Genomic DNA, 17,395 nt, shown 5'->3' on the forward strand with positions numbered 1-17,395 from the left:
AAATATATATTTATTTCAATGTCACATTGCATGAAACTCATGCTCAAGGAGTGATTCAAGTTTAGGATTTTGCCCATACACACCCTATGATAGCTTCAACACACAATGTATGTTTGTAGAACAGTAATTGTTTCTTCTTTTTAGTTTAATTCTCTTGTTCCTAAGAAAAATTGGCCCTTGACTAACAGATGCGATAAACATTCAAATCTTTGTGCATATTACACATGAACAATGACAAAAGTCACACAAATAACCTCAAGCTTGTGAGATTGCATAGATGATTGAAAGTGTAAAAGAGAAAGCGTGAACATTGATATAAAGAACGAATGCATGAGGACAAGAAACTTAGAATGAACAAGCAATGAAATGCAAAAATGAAGCACAAGATGTCTAGCCATAGAAATAGGGAACGACCGTTCCGGCACTTAATAACGAATTAACGCGTTTCGGGAGGACCGAGCCCAGGAAACACTGGCGGAACGTTCCAGCCCGTTCCTTGTCCCATTCCCGCCCGTTCCTTGGCCGTTCCCTGTTTGGAACGGCCGTTCCAGCAGTGGGGCATTGAATCTTTTTTTAGAAACGTTTATCGCGTCTTATCCCGCCTCGTGCCTGTAGTCCTGACTCCCACCTCTCGCCTGCCTGACCTGCCTTCCGCCTCTCGCACCTCTCTCGATTGCCTAGCCCGATTGCTTGGCGCCCGACTGCCAAGCCCACCTCCCACGACTCCCACCTCTCTCGCCTGCCTGGCGCCTCTCACGCTTGCACATGTGCATGATATATATTTCTAGATGAATCTAGGCTTAAGTGTTGAAACTTGACTCTCTCTCTCTCTCTCTCTCTCTCTCTCTCTCTCTCTCTCTCTCTCTCTATCTATCTATCTATCTATCTATATATATATACCGTTTCCTAACTTTGGGCGTTCCCCCCATTCGGGGGGTTCCGTTCCCCGTTCCGGGTAACTATGTGTCTAGCACAATATCAACAAGACACCCATACAATGATGACCAGAAATAGTGCCTAAGCTCTCCCTCTCTCCAAGGATACAAGATGATGTGATACAACAACAATGAGAGGAGTAGATCATATAAAGAGGCCTCGGAATGAGGCACGAAACAACTAAAGAAGCCCTAAAAGCCTTGGGACAAGACATTAAAACAATTCAAGAAACCCTAAAATAGCCCACCCATCTGCCTCTATCCAGCGCCTAATTGAAGGCTAAACATAGTGCCTAAAGGCCATGATATGTACTAAACTAACAAAGTCATGGAGTAGCCACGTTACTAATAGCAGCACAACCATTGATATGATAACAGCCACTTACCACAATTCAAAGCCTCTAATGCAACCAGCATGGCCATGAATTCCAAGATCCAAGTTAAAACAGAATGCATTTCTTGTACATCCAACTTTTGTGCAAAATTCCAATTTAATGAAAGAAATGAGACTACAATGTTGCCATGGTAACGTACATGTTCAAGGCAATCGCACTCTATTTGATGCCTTTTGTATGATGTGTACTACACTATCTTTAAAAGCAATTTTTCTTTCCTAGGTAGGCAAGGTTGAGAGAGTGTCTACCAACCTATTCTTACAGAGGTTCTCCCAATTTCTTTTGTGAGCTCGAATTGTTCCTATATTGTAAAGACAACCTGCTGCCAACTATCCATGCTACTGAAAGTAAAATTTTCGATTGCAAAGAACAAAACCTAGCTAGTGCCTGAAAATCATCAAACTAAAAGGTTAAGTTGCCCACAAAAGCAAACAAAACTAAATCACCATGAACTTGTCTAGTTATCAAGATTGCTAATCTTGGTTAAGATCTATTGCTAATGACCTTAATTGTTGAGAAGTTGATCTTACAATACTTGTCTTGTGCTTTACAGATTTTTCAAACAATTTCTTGTACTTTTCTCTCTACATCAAATGTCACTATCGCTATTTCGACTCATTGGAGGTGCTTGCAGAACAATGGTGGTATCTGGAACTGGGGGCTCCCTATGCTTGTTCATGATTTTCTTGCTTGGTGGATTTATAGTACCGAAAAGTATTCTCTTAACCCAAAAAGTGATTCCATTACTACTTTTTTTTTTTGTAAATTTGTGATTCCACTAATTGCATTGATTAGCATAGTGAAAATTCACTTAAGTTGATGTTTTGCAGGCCATATCCCGAAATGGTGGTCATGGGGATATTGGTTGTCGCCTCTTACATATGCTCAGAATGCTATAAGTGTCAATGAGTTGCTTGCACCAGAATGGAATCATGTACACACACACACTCTCTCTCTCTCTCTCTCTCTCTGAGCATGTATGTACAGCTGCATACTTGTGGAAATGATTTGAACATGCTCTTCATACAAAAACCACCATTCATAAGTCGTTGTCTGATATAAAGGTGGTACAAACACATGCACATATATTTTATATGCACTCCAGAAATTTGTCACGCATTTAAGCACATGCACACATATCAGAAATATATGCATGAGGTTTTGGGCCCATGTGAGGAGAAATAGTGTTCTGACAGTATTGATTACAATGATAACAGATTGTATTTGAAACTATTTGAGAACTGAAAGCTCTCTCAACTAATCCTTAAACAAAACAAGGGGATGTTAGTCCAAAAGTTTCAATGTTTGGACTAAGAAGATTCCATACAAATAGAGTTGAAGTACTGCACTTGAGACACATGGAATTACTCTCTTAAGATCATTTTGACACTTGTAACTATAGGGTATTGTAGCTTATAACTATAGGGTATTCTACAATGTTGAAGTACGTTATTACTGAATATAGATACATCTCATGTTATGAAGAGTATTTTAGACCAGGATACAGTCCAAAAAGTGTTGCGATGTAAGTGGTAGATGCTATTAACGTGACTATTTAATATTGTCCTTTCCAAATGCAATTCTACAATTTAGCTAAAAGCTTGAAACTTGGAACTTGGAAATGCCTAGTTAAGTCAAGAGACATGTACTCAAATTGTTGCAACACCTTATTCGATAGGTTGTCCCATGTTCCAATACCTTATTTGATAGGTTATCCCAAGCTCTTAGTCATTCATGGTCTCACATAGAACTCTACAGTGCAAGTTGTTGTAAAGCATCTTTTGTGGAGGTCATACACACAAATTTACAAGCATTAAATTCTTTGCTTTGCCCATCCACGATGTATAAAATGTGGTTGGCAATTAGCTTTTGATTGCAGAAATATTGGTATACATGGAAGAGGGAAGAGAGTGATTTTTGCAAGAGGCTTTGACTATTTATAACCGTAACATACCAAAGACTGGCAGTCTCACCACTCTTTCCACTGACACACTAGTCATCTTTGATTTAAGTAGATACAATGTCAAGATAGTCCACGCAAGAGCTGCCAAAATGCCCAAGAAATCTGCAAGTATATGTAGTGTGTAGGACACCACAACATCGCAGAGAAGAATCATGCCCCAAGCCATTGAGCACAACAAAGACTCACTCACAAATGACCTCCTAAGCACTACTATTTTGCAAGAAAAAGAACTCAGGAGGGGCAAACACAAAGCACTCCTCAAGATGAGATATTTCTGGTAAGAAAATCTCTCTCAAACACCACCTCTCAGCCATGATGCGATAAGAAATTCAAAGTTTGCGAAAAAGACCCCATTGGCCCCTTCACGACATGGTGGTTGTAGATGAAGGTGCTCCCTCATGAGAAGGCCCCCTCTGAACTTCTGCCAATGGTGGATCCCGTAAATCACTTCAATCCGCATGTTATAAGGGCTTAGGTGAGACATCCAAAGCTGGAAATGATCCTCCTACTCATATATTGCAGCAATAATGATATATGTTAAGGGTAAAGTCTGCCAACACCAATTCTTTCTATATGCTAGCCCATATGCCACCTTGCAGAGACCCGTGCTCCTGTGAGAGTGCGCTGCGGAAGAGGAAATACGAACACGGAGGGCGAGAGAGAGAGAAAGAAGAAAATAAGGAAGAGAAATCTGCACAGACTGAAGTGAATGCTGAATACACTGAAATGGACTGATCAGTCCCTGCACGCAGCTCACAGCGTCAGTGAGGGCACCAGATCAGGCTGATGATGATGGCAGCACCACCATGGGGGAGAAGGAGTGTCGGAATCTGCAAGAAGACAAGTGATCAAGTGGGGAGGGGGGCTGCCAATAAATAGGCAACGGGCAAACCCTAACCCTAACCCTAAAATGGGCGCAAACCCTAAAAGTGCCCTAAAATGGGCGCCCCACAACAGTGACCAAAAAGTGGCCGGGCAGCCAGTGGCTGCCCACTAAAAGAGGCCAAAAAGAAATACACAACCTAAGACAGCCAGTCGAGAGTGACTAGCCTCCCCCATCATAACACATGACAGACATGTCAGAGCTCCTAATGTCCTCGTCTAACTCAAATTGAGGCTCACAAGCACGAGATGACAAGGCATGACTGCTAACATCCCCTCTCAGATCCTGGATGTGGTTGAAGGCCAAGGGAGAAATGGATCCTGGGATGGCAAGAAGAATGCCAAGGTCGATGAAGTCCGTCGATGTAGACTGCCGCTGGAGGAGCTCCTCATGATCCTGGGAATCCCCCTCTAAAACACTAGGGGCCAGGGAATCCACAGCCGCATCATCGAGATCGTCCCCCTCTAAAAGGGATGGGGGGTACGAGGGAACCACCGGAGGAGAGGGTGGGGGATGGGAAGGAACCTATGGAATAGAAGGTGCACAAGCGGGAACGGGTGTAGCAATAGATTGCCGCGGAGGACCTTGCATCAAAGAAGGGGAATGGAGCCTGTAAAGCCCGCTCTCCTGCCAACTTGTAGATAAGACAGCTCCTGTAAGAGAATTCTCAATAACAACGGCATGCTCGGTGAAGATCACTCGTGTGCCAAGCCTCGTAAGGCCATAAACTGAGAGGAGGGGAAGGCCCAAATCCGGAACATGTAGGGCCTGTGAAAAGGAGCTCGAAGGTCGGTCGGTAAACAAAGGCAATGTGCCAACACCACTAATAGGCACCGATAAAATGTCACCAACAGTGACTGAACCCTCTGATGGATGGAGATCCTGTAACAAATCACCTCGGGGAGTCATATGACTCAAAGCACCGCTGTCCACTAACCAAGGCTGCACAGAAGACATTGCAGCCACGGAAGAAGGATCCTCCTCCAAAGCATGGATATGAAGGAACACTGACTCATGGGTAACAGCTGGTGTAGAGGTAGAAGAAGGCTCCGATGTAGATCCACCCTTCGCTCCCGGACGAAGGTGAGGGTACTTCTTCCAGCACTTCTCCTCGGGATGTGTCTCTTGCCCACAGTGTGGGCACTTCGGTCTCTCTGAATCTGAGTCAGAGCCTGAAGAACTGTCCTTCTGCTTACACTTTGACTTCGTCTTCTTCTTCTGTCCTCCCGAACCTGCAACAAAGGCTCTAGTAGAGTCGGATCCACTATAACTGACCTCTCTGAGTCGCTCATCATGCTCCAAGACAAGCGGGGATAGCTCCTCCCATAGAAGCTTCTCACGGGTCCTCGATGTAAGAAGGCTGGTGTAGAAGACATCAAACCGAGGCGATGGCAGCTGAGTCAACAGAATCATCGCCATATCCTCAGACGATATCATACGACCGAGGGATGCAAGCTCATCCCTCATATCCTGTAATCTGTTGATGTGGTCCTTTATGGAAGGACTATCATCAATAGCGAGCATCCGCAACTTCTTTTCGAGAGATATCCGGTGGGCAAACGTCTTCTGTTGATAGAGAGACGCGAGCTTTCTCCACACATCTGCTGCAGTCTTCAACCTGTGAACATGAACAAGGACTGAATCCTGCAAACTCAGAAAGAGGAAAGATCGGGCTCGAGAATTGAGCCGATCCCATAAGGCTGCACGATCCATAGATGTCCCATCTACGGGATCCACCATAGGCCGGGGAATAGGAACAAAAACAAGCTCCCAAAGATCGAAGGAGTCCAAGATACACTCCACCTTGCAGGACCATAGAGAAAAGTTGGAGCCATCCAACCGGTCCTCTTTGGGCAGCTGAGGAAGTACGGGTACCTGTACAGGGGGTACCAAAGGCTGCATCTTCGGCCCACTAGAAGGGGCTCGCCGAGACACATGAATAGAAGGGGGACGAGAACGAGGAATAGACTCCGTATGACGATCCTCGCGATAGAAATCACGCCTCCGTTCAGATGAATGTCGAGACAAAAGCTCGTCATCTGAGTCATCAAAGCCCGTAAACTGATGAGAAGACATCTTCGATATCTGCAAACACCAAAACACAACAAGGGAAGGTTGCCGGTGCCGAAACACAAACACCAGAAGCTCTTGAGCTGGCCGCCTTGCACAGAACGCAAGGATGATGTCAAACGTAAATGCTGACGATGCAATCACCACAGAAAAACAGCCGCCTGCCTGAAAACAGAGCCTGGGAATAGGCCGCCAGCAGGAAAAGAGCCACCGGACGATGGAACAACCGCCAAAACAGCAAGGCGCAGGCTGGAGGAGTGTCGCCCAGCTGTTGGAGGGCCGCCTAGGCTGAAAACGCAAGCAGGAAGAGGTGGGTGATGACGTGGCAGCCACTGGAGAAGGCGCCAACAGCAAACGCAAATATATGGACACCAAAACAGGCCGCCTTGATCAAGGAGATGGTGCAGAAGGTGGCGCCTCAGCTGTTGGAGACGTCTTGACCAGCAAACGCAAAGTTGTGGGTGTTCTCCCGCGTAAAACTCAGCTCCGTGTACTCTCCTTCGGCTCTGATACCATGTGAGAGTGCGCTGCGGAAGAGGAAATACGAACACGGAGGGAGAGAGAGAGAGAAAGCAGAAAATAAGGAAGAGAAATCTGCACTGACTGAAATGAATGCTGAATACACTGAAATGGACTGATCAGTCCCTGCACCCAGCTCACAGCGTCAGTGAGGGCACCAGATCAGGCTGATGATGATGGCAGCACCACCACGGGGGAGAAGGAGTGTCGGAATCTGCAAGAAGACAAGTGATCAAGTGGGGAGGGGGGCTGCCAATAAATAGGCAACGGACAAACCCTAACCCTAACCCTAAAATGGGCGCAAACCCTAAAAGTGCCCTAAAATGGGCGCCCCACAACAGTGACCAAAAAGTGGCCGGGCAGCCAGTGGCTGCCCACTAAAAGAAGCCAAAAAGAAATACACAACCTAAGACAGCCAGTCGAGAGTGACTAGCCTCCCCCATCATAACACATGACAGACATGTCAGAGCTCCTAATGTCCTCGTCTGACTCAGACTGAGGCTCACAGGCAGGAGATGACAAGGCATGGCAAACATGACTGCTAACAGCTCCTTATCCATAATCTGCTTGTCACTCAAGTGTGAAGATATGCTAGGGTTTTCACAGAGAAAACACTCCGGTGTACGAATACAACTGAAAGACAGTGAACATATACAACAATGCAAAAGAAAGGAACAAGAAACTAATGAATGAATGGAGAGTTTGATATAGATGGAGCTCAAGGAGCATGGACTATCAACGAATCACTCTCTCATGGGAGAGGATCAAGGGAGAGTATTGAAGAGTGACCTCATCTAAGAATTAATCGGGAGCGCAATGATATCTCAACGATGAGGTAGAAGCAGTAGAATGGAGCTGAGGGTAATGGAACCTAGTGCTTGAGGTTGAATCAATGAGGAAATCTGATGTGGAGGGTTGAGGAAAGCAATGCAGAAGGCCCAATGTCAGGACACAGCAATCTCTGAGGCTGGAACGACAAAATGTGGCAATGTACAGGCCTGGTGACAGCCTCGGATGTGTGGCAATGACATCAATGATGCAGAATCTGATGTCATGCATTAGAGGCAGCTGAACACAAATGTGTATGTGATGAAATCAGCAAATCTGGAGCAGCTAAACATGCACAGCTGAGATGTGCCATGTGGCAGTGTAGGACAGGTTGTCAGCTAATAGGAAATGAAAACAAAACTGATGGCAGGTTGATGGCTGAGTGACCTCTGAAACAATAGGAAAAAATGTCATGGATGGGCTAGCAGCTGAAATGCAGCAGATGATGCCACATGAAGGTTGGCAACAGTGGGAGGATGGCCATGAACAGGTGGGTGGAAGCCTCTGGAACTGATGATGATGGCTGGAAGCAAGGATAGCACTGCTAGATGATGGCATAATGATGATGGAAGCAGCTGTGGGTAGATACAGAGTAATGTGTACACTAGGTCTCTTATAGATTTGGTGGAGCCAGAAGAATGTCTAGAGTGTCATACAACATGGCCAAAATGCCTTTTGTGGCTGTTTAAATGATCCGAAAAATGGCAAAAAATTATGACAACTAAAGGGCATGCTTTAGTAGCTCAACAGATTGTTGCTCAGTCTGCAGCAGTCCTGAATTGTGAGCATCAGAAGCTTCCAGATCAAAAGCACAATTTCAGCATTTACTCATAGGTTGACAATTCTTAATGTTGCAAAGAGATGACTGTAAGTAGGCACTTAGAATAGTCCGACTTGTTTGATCAATCCAATGAGTCCAATTGGTTAGAGTGGGCTAGTTTGTTGGTGTCCCCTATACCAGACATTCACTTGCTTCTATAGCTAATTTGGCTCTCAAGCTTGAGTGAGAAGCTCTATGATATTATTTTCATTCTCACATAATCAAGGTGACCCTCCACTGATATTGGCACTTGTTTTTCACTTTGGCCATGAGTATGATAGTAGGCCAATCCAACCAATTCAATAGCTGAACTCCAGGTAGTTTTATCCTTGGTGATTGTTCTAACACCTAGTAGAGCGTGTTATAATCAAAAACCATTACCAAGCAAGGTAACCGAACTTCATGGCTATGTGAGTATGCAACTGGAAGTTACACGTGTGCACACAACACACACACACACAGTATTTACATCTCTAAAAACCCAAAATGGCCTATGAGACAAAATAAATACAGAAACGAAGTAGAAACCAAATTCATCCAAAGAAAGGCTGCATAGAAGGGAGGAACCCCTGATGAAGAAGAGGGTGAATGATGGAAATTGTATGCTGGAGAGGCTGCTATTTATAGCCATGGAGCCATAAAACTGGCAGACTGTTACCAAGATGGCTTAACCTAACACTTTCTATGGTCCAACCAGCAAATGGGAGGCCTAATGCTGTCCTAAAATGCAAAGCACTCCATGACAAATACTGGAAATATTAGAGGAAGGCAAGGAATGAATCGAATTGGAAATATTGCATGTCCGAGCTCCAAATGTCCTTGTTAAACCCTAACTAGGGTTCACAGAGAGGAGACGACCAGCAGAATCCAATGAATGCTAACATCACCTCTCAAAATCTTGGAAGTGACTGAAGGCCTAGAGGATGCATGTGATGAAGCATCCAAGGCAAAGGAAGGGCTTCCATGAAAATGTTTGTGGCATTGTTTGTCGCAGTACAACAAATGAGCCCCAACTCTCCATAGAAGATGTGCTTATGAACATAATGGTACTAAGTATGAAACATGGGGCTCTTTACAATGGCCACAACACTTCCATTGTTGCATTGAAGATGAATAGATCCATGCTAAGGAAACTCAATGTTTGCTAGTAGTCTTCGAGATGAGATTGTCTCTTGAGCTAAGGAGCACACTCCATGATCCTTTGGCTTTGCCAAAGAAAGGGCAACTTGTAGGCTGCTTCTCACTACTTCAATAGATCATGCTAGATTCAAGGGTAAAGGAACAACCACTATCCGGCTTGCAAGTGTCAACATAATGTGCCCAATGTAAATTTGACTAGTTAGCATGATTCCCTCTCCATAAAGAATCACGTGTGAATGGGTACAGTACCCACATAGCACTTCTTCCTTCAGCATGGTTTCAAGAAGTGAATTTGATTTCTTGAAACCCTACTGAAGGAAGAAGTGGTTGATCCATTGATGCTAGGCCTTCGGTTCCTACTGTAGGCCATGGAGGAGCCTTCCACAAATGTTAGACATGATTCCTTTGTAGGACACACTAAAGCTTGGAGTCTAGTCCACATAAATCTCTTGTAAGTCATTGAGGAAGACTAATTTGTTGTCCATCTAACAAATTGACAAATGATGGGTTTCAAGAGAGAACCATCCTGATCAAATGTCTTGACATAATCCAAACCTAGCTTTTGAGCAAATCCCTTGGCAACAAGCCTAGCCTTGTGCTTATTCAAGGATCCATTTGCTTGGTACTATTAGGAGTATAGTTCGTGTGTGTATGTGGCCCACTTATGGCTTATAGGGTCTGTGAGTTGTGAACTGAATTGTCCTATTTATTGGCTGCTCTTTTCCTTTGTTGGTCATCCACTAGTTGACTAGATTTAGAAAATTTCACTCTTTGTCCTATATATAGCACTCCTCGGCCTCACAATCTCTCATATTGTTTCACATCTCGGGTCTGTGAGTTGTGAACTGAATTGTCCTATTTATTGGCTGCTCTTTTCCTTTGTTGGTCATCCACTAGTTGACTAGATTTAGAAAATTTCACTCTTTGTCCTATATATAGCACTCCTCGGCCTCACAATCTCTCATATTGTTTCACATCTCATAAGTGGAGATGGAGGGAGAGTGTTGGGAGCATTGAGGCTCAATTGCATGGAACCAATTGCCAAGTGTCATTCTGCTCAATATAATCAATCTCCTCCCACATAGCAAGACATCATGTCTCTTGTATGAGAGACTCTTGAATGGTGGTAGGCTCCCAATCCGCCGTTTTACCTATCCTCCTTTCTTTTCTTGTCCAATCTCTTATGTGGAAGGCATAAAAGCACAACTAAAGGAACTTGCTCCTCACTCTCCATGATGGATATCTTGCTCTAATATCATTGGCAGTAACACCTCCTAGGTGATGCATGACATGAGAAGATTGGTGCACAAAACATCATACTTTGGCATGTCTACAAACCAACATACTTTAGTGTGGCTAGATATGACAAGAGTGTTATAACCATGCCCTTTGGTTGGACGGTCATACCAAGGGGTACCAACTCTTCCCAAATCTCCTCCATCTTATTGATGTGTTCCTTCATGGTGAGGGAATCAGAGATAGAAAACTATTTCAACCTCATCCAACCTGATCTTGAGAGTTACGAACATCAGATGGGCACGACTTTGTAGAAAGAGGAGAACCAGGCCTAAAGCTCAGAGGCAATGCAGATGCACGTTTACATGAACAAAAAATGCATAACTAAAAAAGAAGGAATGGGCCTCTCCAAGAGAGTGGCTGAATCCGTAGTACTTGATTAAGGATCCATACTGGGCTAGTGGATGGGGGCTTTGACAAACTCCCAAAGGTTGAAGGTGTTACAGATGCCCTCAACTTTGCATGTCCAAAGGGGGTAGTTGGTCCCATCCAACTGTTGGTCTTGGGGGGGTTGGGAAGGATAAGCACTTGTATAGAGAGTGCCATGAGGGTGAGAGGGGGTAGGGGGGTGACCACCATGATCGTGATGATCCTCATAATCTCAGCAAACCTCCCGTTGATCCTGTCTAGCATGACAGTCCCACATTATGATGCTTCAAATCTGCAAAAATTGCTGCAGTAAGAGAAGTATAGCCAACCATACACCACCAGATGGTTCCCCAAAGCAGCCTCCATGTGTCAACAAGATCAGACCTGAAAGGAGGCAGAAAGGAGGGAACAGGGGGGTAGAAAGGAGGGAAAACACAGCAGCAATACCAGTAATATGTAGCAATGGATAGGTTCTCTCATTGCACACTTGGCAATTATACCATTTGAGTGTGCAAAAGGAAGAAATGAGCATGCGCGCGCGTGCGCACACACACACATGGGGGAAAAAATGATGCAGAAATCAAACTGATCTGAACAAAGTCTGCATACAAGTGAAAAGTTCTTGGATGTGTGGAGGGATGTCCACTTCAGTGAGGGTGCCAGACTGCTGCAGCAGGAGTGTAGAAGGACAAGTCATGATGAGAATGAGAATGAGGATGAAGAAGAGAGCGAATGATGGAATGAATATAATGCATGCTGGAGAGCCTACTATATGTAGCATGCAGCCATAAAACTGGCTGACTGCTGCCACAATGGGCCGACCAGGCGCGACCTGCTAACGTATGGTCCAACCAGCAAATGGGAAGCTTAATGCTGCCCAGTGTTCACAAAAAACCAAGGTTTAATGTAAAATGAATTGCAGAGATTTCAAAAAAACATTTAAATTTGTAAAAAGAAGGTTTAAAACTTTGAACTTTACAAAATTTTTAGTTATAAAAATGGAAAATACATGTAATTTGATTAAAAAATCCCTCCAAAATTTTGAATGAAAGATTTTTGCATCTGCTCCTATAATATTTTTCATGAACACTGATGCTAGCCTAAAGTGCAACACACTGCATGACAAATGCTGAGAGTGTCAGAGGAAGACAGGTACATGCAACAAATGGAAAATGAATGCATGTCAGAGCTCCAAATGCTACTGTTGGACTCTTAGTAGTGCTCACAAGGATATGACCAACAGAAATGCAATGAATGCTAACAGGGTCCTACCCTCAAAATCAAAGCTAGAATCAGACCCAAAATTCAAGTCAATATCAGCAACAGACTGTTTGAATTCTCCGCTCTTTGATGTTTGGAGAAGCACAAAACAAGATATTTTCCTACTTCAAAGTTTCGAAAGTTTAAACTCATTTCTGCTAGAGCCAAACTCGTCTTTTTTAAAGAGGAATGATCACACAGTAAATACAGCCTACTTACTGCCTACTATTCTATTTGCAGCCAATCAACAATGGTACAATGCTTGGTGTCAAAGTTCTGATGAATCATGAGCTCCCTACACAAGCCCATTGGTACTGGATAGGGACAGGTGTCCTCCTTGGAATGGCGATACTTTTCAATGTTCTTTTCACTTTAGTGCTTGCTTTTGTCAAAGGTAAGTTAGGAATTTCATAAAAGAGCTCTAATGTAGGGAATTTACATTTTGCTAATCAATGCAGCACTTTCTTTCTTATTGCTTTTTGCAGCACCAGGAAAGACTCAAGCAGTCATATCCAAAGAAGCCCTTGAAGGACTGCAAACAAGGCAAGAAAGAAAAGAAATATACAATCAAGATCTACAAGAAGGGCATGATAAATTCTGTTCAGATTCTCATCCAAGTTTCACAGGTGAACACCATAGTAAGTTCCTTGAAATTCCAGATTATAATCTCATACAGTATAAGTTTGTAGACTTGAATTTTGCTAATTGATGCCACAAATGGCCAGCTTAACTTTAGCTTTACCTGACAGATAAGGTTCAAAGAATTTATGAAATGAGTAAGGAAGCAGCATACCCAAGTTCTCTGAAAATGGCTGCTGACACTACAATGGAGTGTTCTCCTAAGAGAGGAATGATACTTCCGTTCCAACCTTTAACCATGGTGTTTGAAGACATCAGTTACTCAGTCGACATGCCTCGTGTACGTGAAATCTTACCTGTTCAAAAATCAGGATAAAGTCAGTCAGAAGTCTTAGAGAGTTTACTTAAAAGGTTGGTGCCTACAGGAAATGCGAGAGCAAGGTATAACAGAGACTAAGCTGCAACTTCTTCAGGGTATTACGGGAGCTTTCAGGCCGCGGGTGTTGACTGCATTGATGGGGGTTAGTGGAGCTGGGAAAACAACTCTTATGGATGTTCTAGCTGGACGAAAGACTGGCGGTTACATAGAGGGAGACATTAAAATATCTGGGTTTCCCAAAATACAGCAAACCTTTGCCAGGATTTCAGGATATTGTGAACAGAATGACATTCACTCTCCCCAAGTAACAGTTTTTGAGTCGCTGGTATTTTCTGCATGGTTACGTCTCTCTCCTGGCATCACTGCTACTGATAAGAAGGTAACGTAAAGCAATAACCTTCCAGCTGCAAAATGTCAGTTTGATGCTGATAGATCTTTGGGTACTATGATGTTTACAGGCGTTTGTTGCTGAAGTAATGGAGCTTGTTGAACTAGGCAGTTTGAAAGACACGCTAGTTGGGATACCGGGACTGACTGGCCTGTCAACAGAACAACGAAAAAGACTTAATATAGCTGTAGAACTGGTTGCAAACCCTTCTATTATCTTTATGGATGAACCGACGTCAGGCCTAGATGCAAGAGCCGCTGCAATAGTAATGAGGACAGTAAGAAATACCGTAAACACTGGTCGAACAGTGGTTTGCACCATTCATCAACCAAGTATTGACATCTTTGAATCATTTGATGAGGTAACTAATTTCTTTTTCATTTGAAAAGATTTGTCAAGTAGTCTCTCATCATTGATCACTCACCGCTACTCTTACCGTTTTTATCATTTTTCAGCTTCTACTGCTAAAAAGAGGAGGACAGGTTATATATGCCGGTCCGTTGGGTGAGAGATCTTCAAATGTGGTTGAATACTTTCAGGTAGTGTATCTAGAAAATTATCATCAGCATGGAAGGTTCACTGGCTGTATAACCAGGACTAAAAGAAATGCTTACAGGCCATTCCAGGAGTTCCAAAGATAAAAGATGGATATAACCCTGCAACCTGGATGCTAGAAGTCACCAACACTTCTGTTGAAACCCAGTTACATGTAGATTTTGCAACAGTTTATCACAATTCTAATCTCTATAGGTGAGCTTGCAATTCCGAAGTCCTGTAAACCTGAAATGCTGACATTTGAATAGGTTTTAACTATCTTCAATCTTCTTTGAAGGCAAAACAAAGCACTCGTGAAAGACTTAAGTCAGCCTACACCAGATGCCAAAGATCTGGCATTCGAGACTATGTACTCACAATCACTTTTGGGGCAGATATCATGTTGCCTTTGGAAACAACAGCTGACATATTGGCGCAGTCCAGACTACAACATAACCCGGTTCTTCTTCTCATGTGTATGTGCCTTACTGTTTGGAACAATGTTCTGGAACATTGGGGAAAAGCAGTAAGTACTCTGCCCTTGAGTCAATTTTAATCTCCCAGTTATATTGTTTTCAAACTTGACATTAGATTTGCATGTATGATAGGAATAACGAGGAGCAGCTACTTAACATTATGGGTGCCATGTATGGGGCTGTAATGTTTATTGGTATCAGCAACTGCTCAACTGTACAGCCAGTTGTGGCTGTTGAAAGAACAGTTTTTTACAGAGAGAGGGCTGCAGGAATGTATTCCGCTTTTCCCTATGCATTAGCTCACGTAAGCGGTCTTTCACAACAGACTCAGGTTTTTGTTATTGGTCCCTATTGTAGGACACTAGAAAGTTTTACTTGGCTCACAATCCTTGACCACTTCTCTACTGCAGGTGGTTATTGAGATCCCATACATATTTTTGCAGACACTTCTGTATGCTACTATTGTGTACTTCATGATGGACTTACCTTGGGTGTTTACAAAGTTTCTGTGGTTCTTCTTCGTTATGTTTTTTACCTTTCTCTATTTCACGTATTATGGCATGATGGCTGTGTCAATCACCCCAAACATTGAAGTTGCAGCTATAGTGGCATCGACATTCTATTCTCTGTTCAATCTTTTCTCTGGTTTTTACATCCCTAAGCCAGTAAGTTATAGCAAACACAAATAAGCCTCGGTGGTGACATGTTAAATCTATAAGCATTGTCTTTGCTAATTCAGACTAATGTTTGTTTGCAGAGGATACCAGGCTGGTGGATCTGGTATTATTGGATTTGTCCTGTTGCATGGACAGTGTACGGAATAATCACTTCTCAGTATGGTGACTCCAATGATACACTTCATTTGATGAATGGGCAAAACACCACTATCAGGGCATACGTAGAGCATCACCTGGGATACGATTATGAGTTCCTTAGTGTTGTAGCGACTGTCTTGGTGGGATTCTCGATATTCTTTGCGCTGATGTATGCATTTTGTATTAAGTGCTTGAACTTCCAGCACAGGTAGTTTTTGGACGCACATGTATCAGGTCCTCCACAAGACAGCCCATGGGAAACTGTGTGAGCATGTAAGGAGCTATGCTGATAAGGTTCGAAAGCCTCAAAACCACTAAGGACAGCATGCTCCACCAGTAAATGAATCCAAAGGCATTGGCTTCAGTACATGGTAAGCCATGTGGGGCTAGTACAAAAGGCATGCTTACACATACATGTTGGGCTTGCAAATGCCAGTGCAGGCGGTCACCACATATGATACTTTATCTTCAGATTGTTGATCAGCCAAGCCTCTTCTCTCTCTCTCTCTCTCTCTCTCTCTCTCTCTCTCTCTCTCTCTCTCTCTCTCTCTCTCTCACACACACACACACACACACATTTTTCTCAAAAAGGTTCAGGCAAAGGCCACAGAGAAATTGCCGTGCGATTGAAACACACCCATCACAAAAAGATTCTCTAGCAATCAGAGAGAAACTACCATGTGATTAAGAAACCCACCCAAAAAAGATTCGTGGCGAGTATACTGAAAGAATTACACTTTTGGATTGACTGGAAACGCAGAGAAAAACAAAGACCTTGTTTTTGGTCAGACAAGAGCATATGTATATGTATGGGACAGCCCTTAGTTCACAGTCCATTTTGCCAATAGCAAAGAGGTGGAGTAGCTACCTGATAAGCTAGGCGATTTTGTGCGCCAGGAGAGAGACTGTAAGGCTGCAAGCAATGATGCATCAGCGCCCGAATCCTTGAACTTCTACATTGATGTTGTACAAACCACAGCATATAAGAGTATTGTCTATTGTCTATTGTCTATTGTCTATTGTGTATGCTATCATGCCTTCCAGACTTACAAGTTTTTCCGACCTGTGATGCCTGAGATGAGTCTTGCCTGTTGAACAACTAACTGCCTTCAAAGCTTAATTTAAGAAAACTTTGAGGAGCCAATTATCTGCCCGTCTATAAATAGACTTGCTCGGCTGGGCATGTCAAAGTATGGAGTTTGCAGTTGCCAAATATGGTTTTATGTTCAAAGGTTGTAATTTGATTAGTAACTTCAAACTTAACATATCATTGAGAAACCAGTTTGTTTTCTAAATACGTCAATTTTTTAGATGAATATTATTGGGCTTCATTCCAATCTTTGAACCCTTACCACTAAGGCACCATTGAGCCGCTCAATGTTTTCAAAGAAGCTAGTGGACTTGCTTAAATTCCATACAAAATTGGTTTAAGAGCTCACTTCTCTCATATGTTTGCATTGCCAGCGAACATAAAGATGGTAGAAAAACACATTTATTATGTAGATTTCTTGCACTGGGAATTCAACATGTCTAGAGGCAATCAAGCAAAAACATGTGAGCAATCCTTGGAAAGGCAAGCAAAAAAAGTGAGCAAAGAATTGATCTTATAATTACTAGTATTTAGCGGACTTGAAAAATGGTGGAATGGTATATAAATGTAGGAGTACAACCTATGTATAACATCTGTTATGGTAGTGAATGCATGTAGAACCACCTTGATGGTTTTCTTCCTTGAGAGGTTTTTTA

The 17,395-nt window shown here is 43.1% G+C and overlaps 1 protein-coding gene and 1 long non-coding RNA gene across 7 annotated transcripts in view; one reads left to right on the forward strand and one right to left on the reverse strand.

The window, feature by feature from the left end:
* LOC148036949 (ABC transporter G family member 29-like) overlaps positions 1-16,229 on the forward strand; it is a 37,298-nt gene extending 21,069 nt beyond the window's left edge. Inside the window, exons 12-24 of the mRNA XM_087675873.1 lie at positions 1,884-2,044; positions 2,161-2,264; positions 12,719-12,872; positions 12,964-13,116; positions 13,228-13,397; positions 13,483-13,815; positions 13,895-14,185; positions 14,280-14,363; positions 14,441-14,574; positions 14,657-14,884; positions 14,967-15,138; positions 15,245-15,499; positions 15,592-16,229. Coding sequence (XP_087531999.1) covers positions 1,884-2,044; positions 2,161-2,264; positions 12,719-12,872; positions 12,964-13,116; positions 13,228-13,397; positions 13,483-13,815; positions 13,895-14,185; positions 14,280-14,363; positions 14,441-14,574; positions 14,657-14,884; positions 14,967-15,138; positions 15,245-15,499; positions 15,592-15,861 — 2,509 coding nt within the window. The 3' untranslated portion in view covers positions 15,862-16,229. The remainder of the gene's footprint in view (positions 1-1,883; positions 2,045-2,160; positions 2,265-12,718; positions 12,873-12,963; positions 13,117-13,227; positions 13,398-13,482; positions 13,816-13,894; positions 14,186-14,279; positions 14,364-14,440; positions 14,575-14,656; positions 14,885-14,966; positions 15,139-15,244; positions 15,500-15,591) is intronic.
* The window catches only part of LOC148036950 (uncharacterized), a 33,654-nt gene extending 16,832 nt beyond the window's left edge, over positions 1-16,822 (reverse strand). Inside the window, exons 1-3 of one of the 6 annotated variants that reach the window (XR_015690535.1) lie at positions 16,700-16,788; positions 16,518-16,562; positions 13,272-13,413 (exon numbers count right to left, since the gene is read on the reverse strand). This is a non-coding gene — a long non-coding RNA (uncharacterized LOC148036950). Of the gene's footprint in view, positions 1-1,582; positions 1,718-13,271; positions 13,414-16,517; positions 16,654-16,699 lie in introns of those variants that run through there. The other 5 variants (XR_015690534.1, XR_015690532.1, XR_015690533.1 and 2 more) reach the window with 5 other exon arrangements.
* Between the last annotated feature and the right edge of the window lie 573 nt (positions 16,823-17,395).

This window comes from Lygodium microphyllum, chromosome 4 (assembly GCF_053477565.2).
Source record: "Lygodium microphyllum isolate KBCC chromosome 4, Lygodium_microphyllum_v1.1.10, whole genome shotgun sequence".
Taxonomy (NCBI): Eukaryota; Viridiplantae; Streptophyta; class Polypodiopsida; order Schizaeales; family Lygodiaceae; genus Lygodium; species Lygodium microphyllum.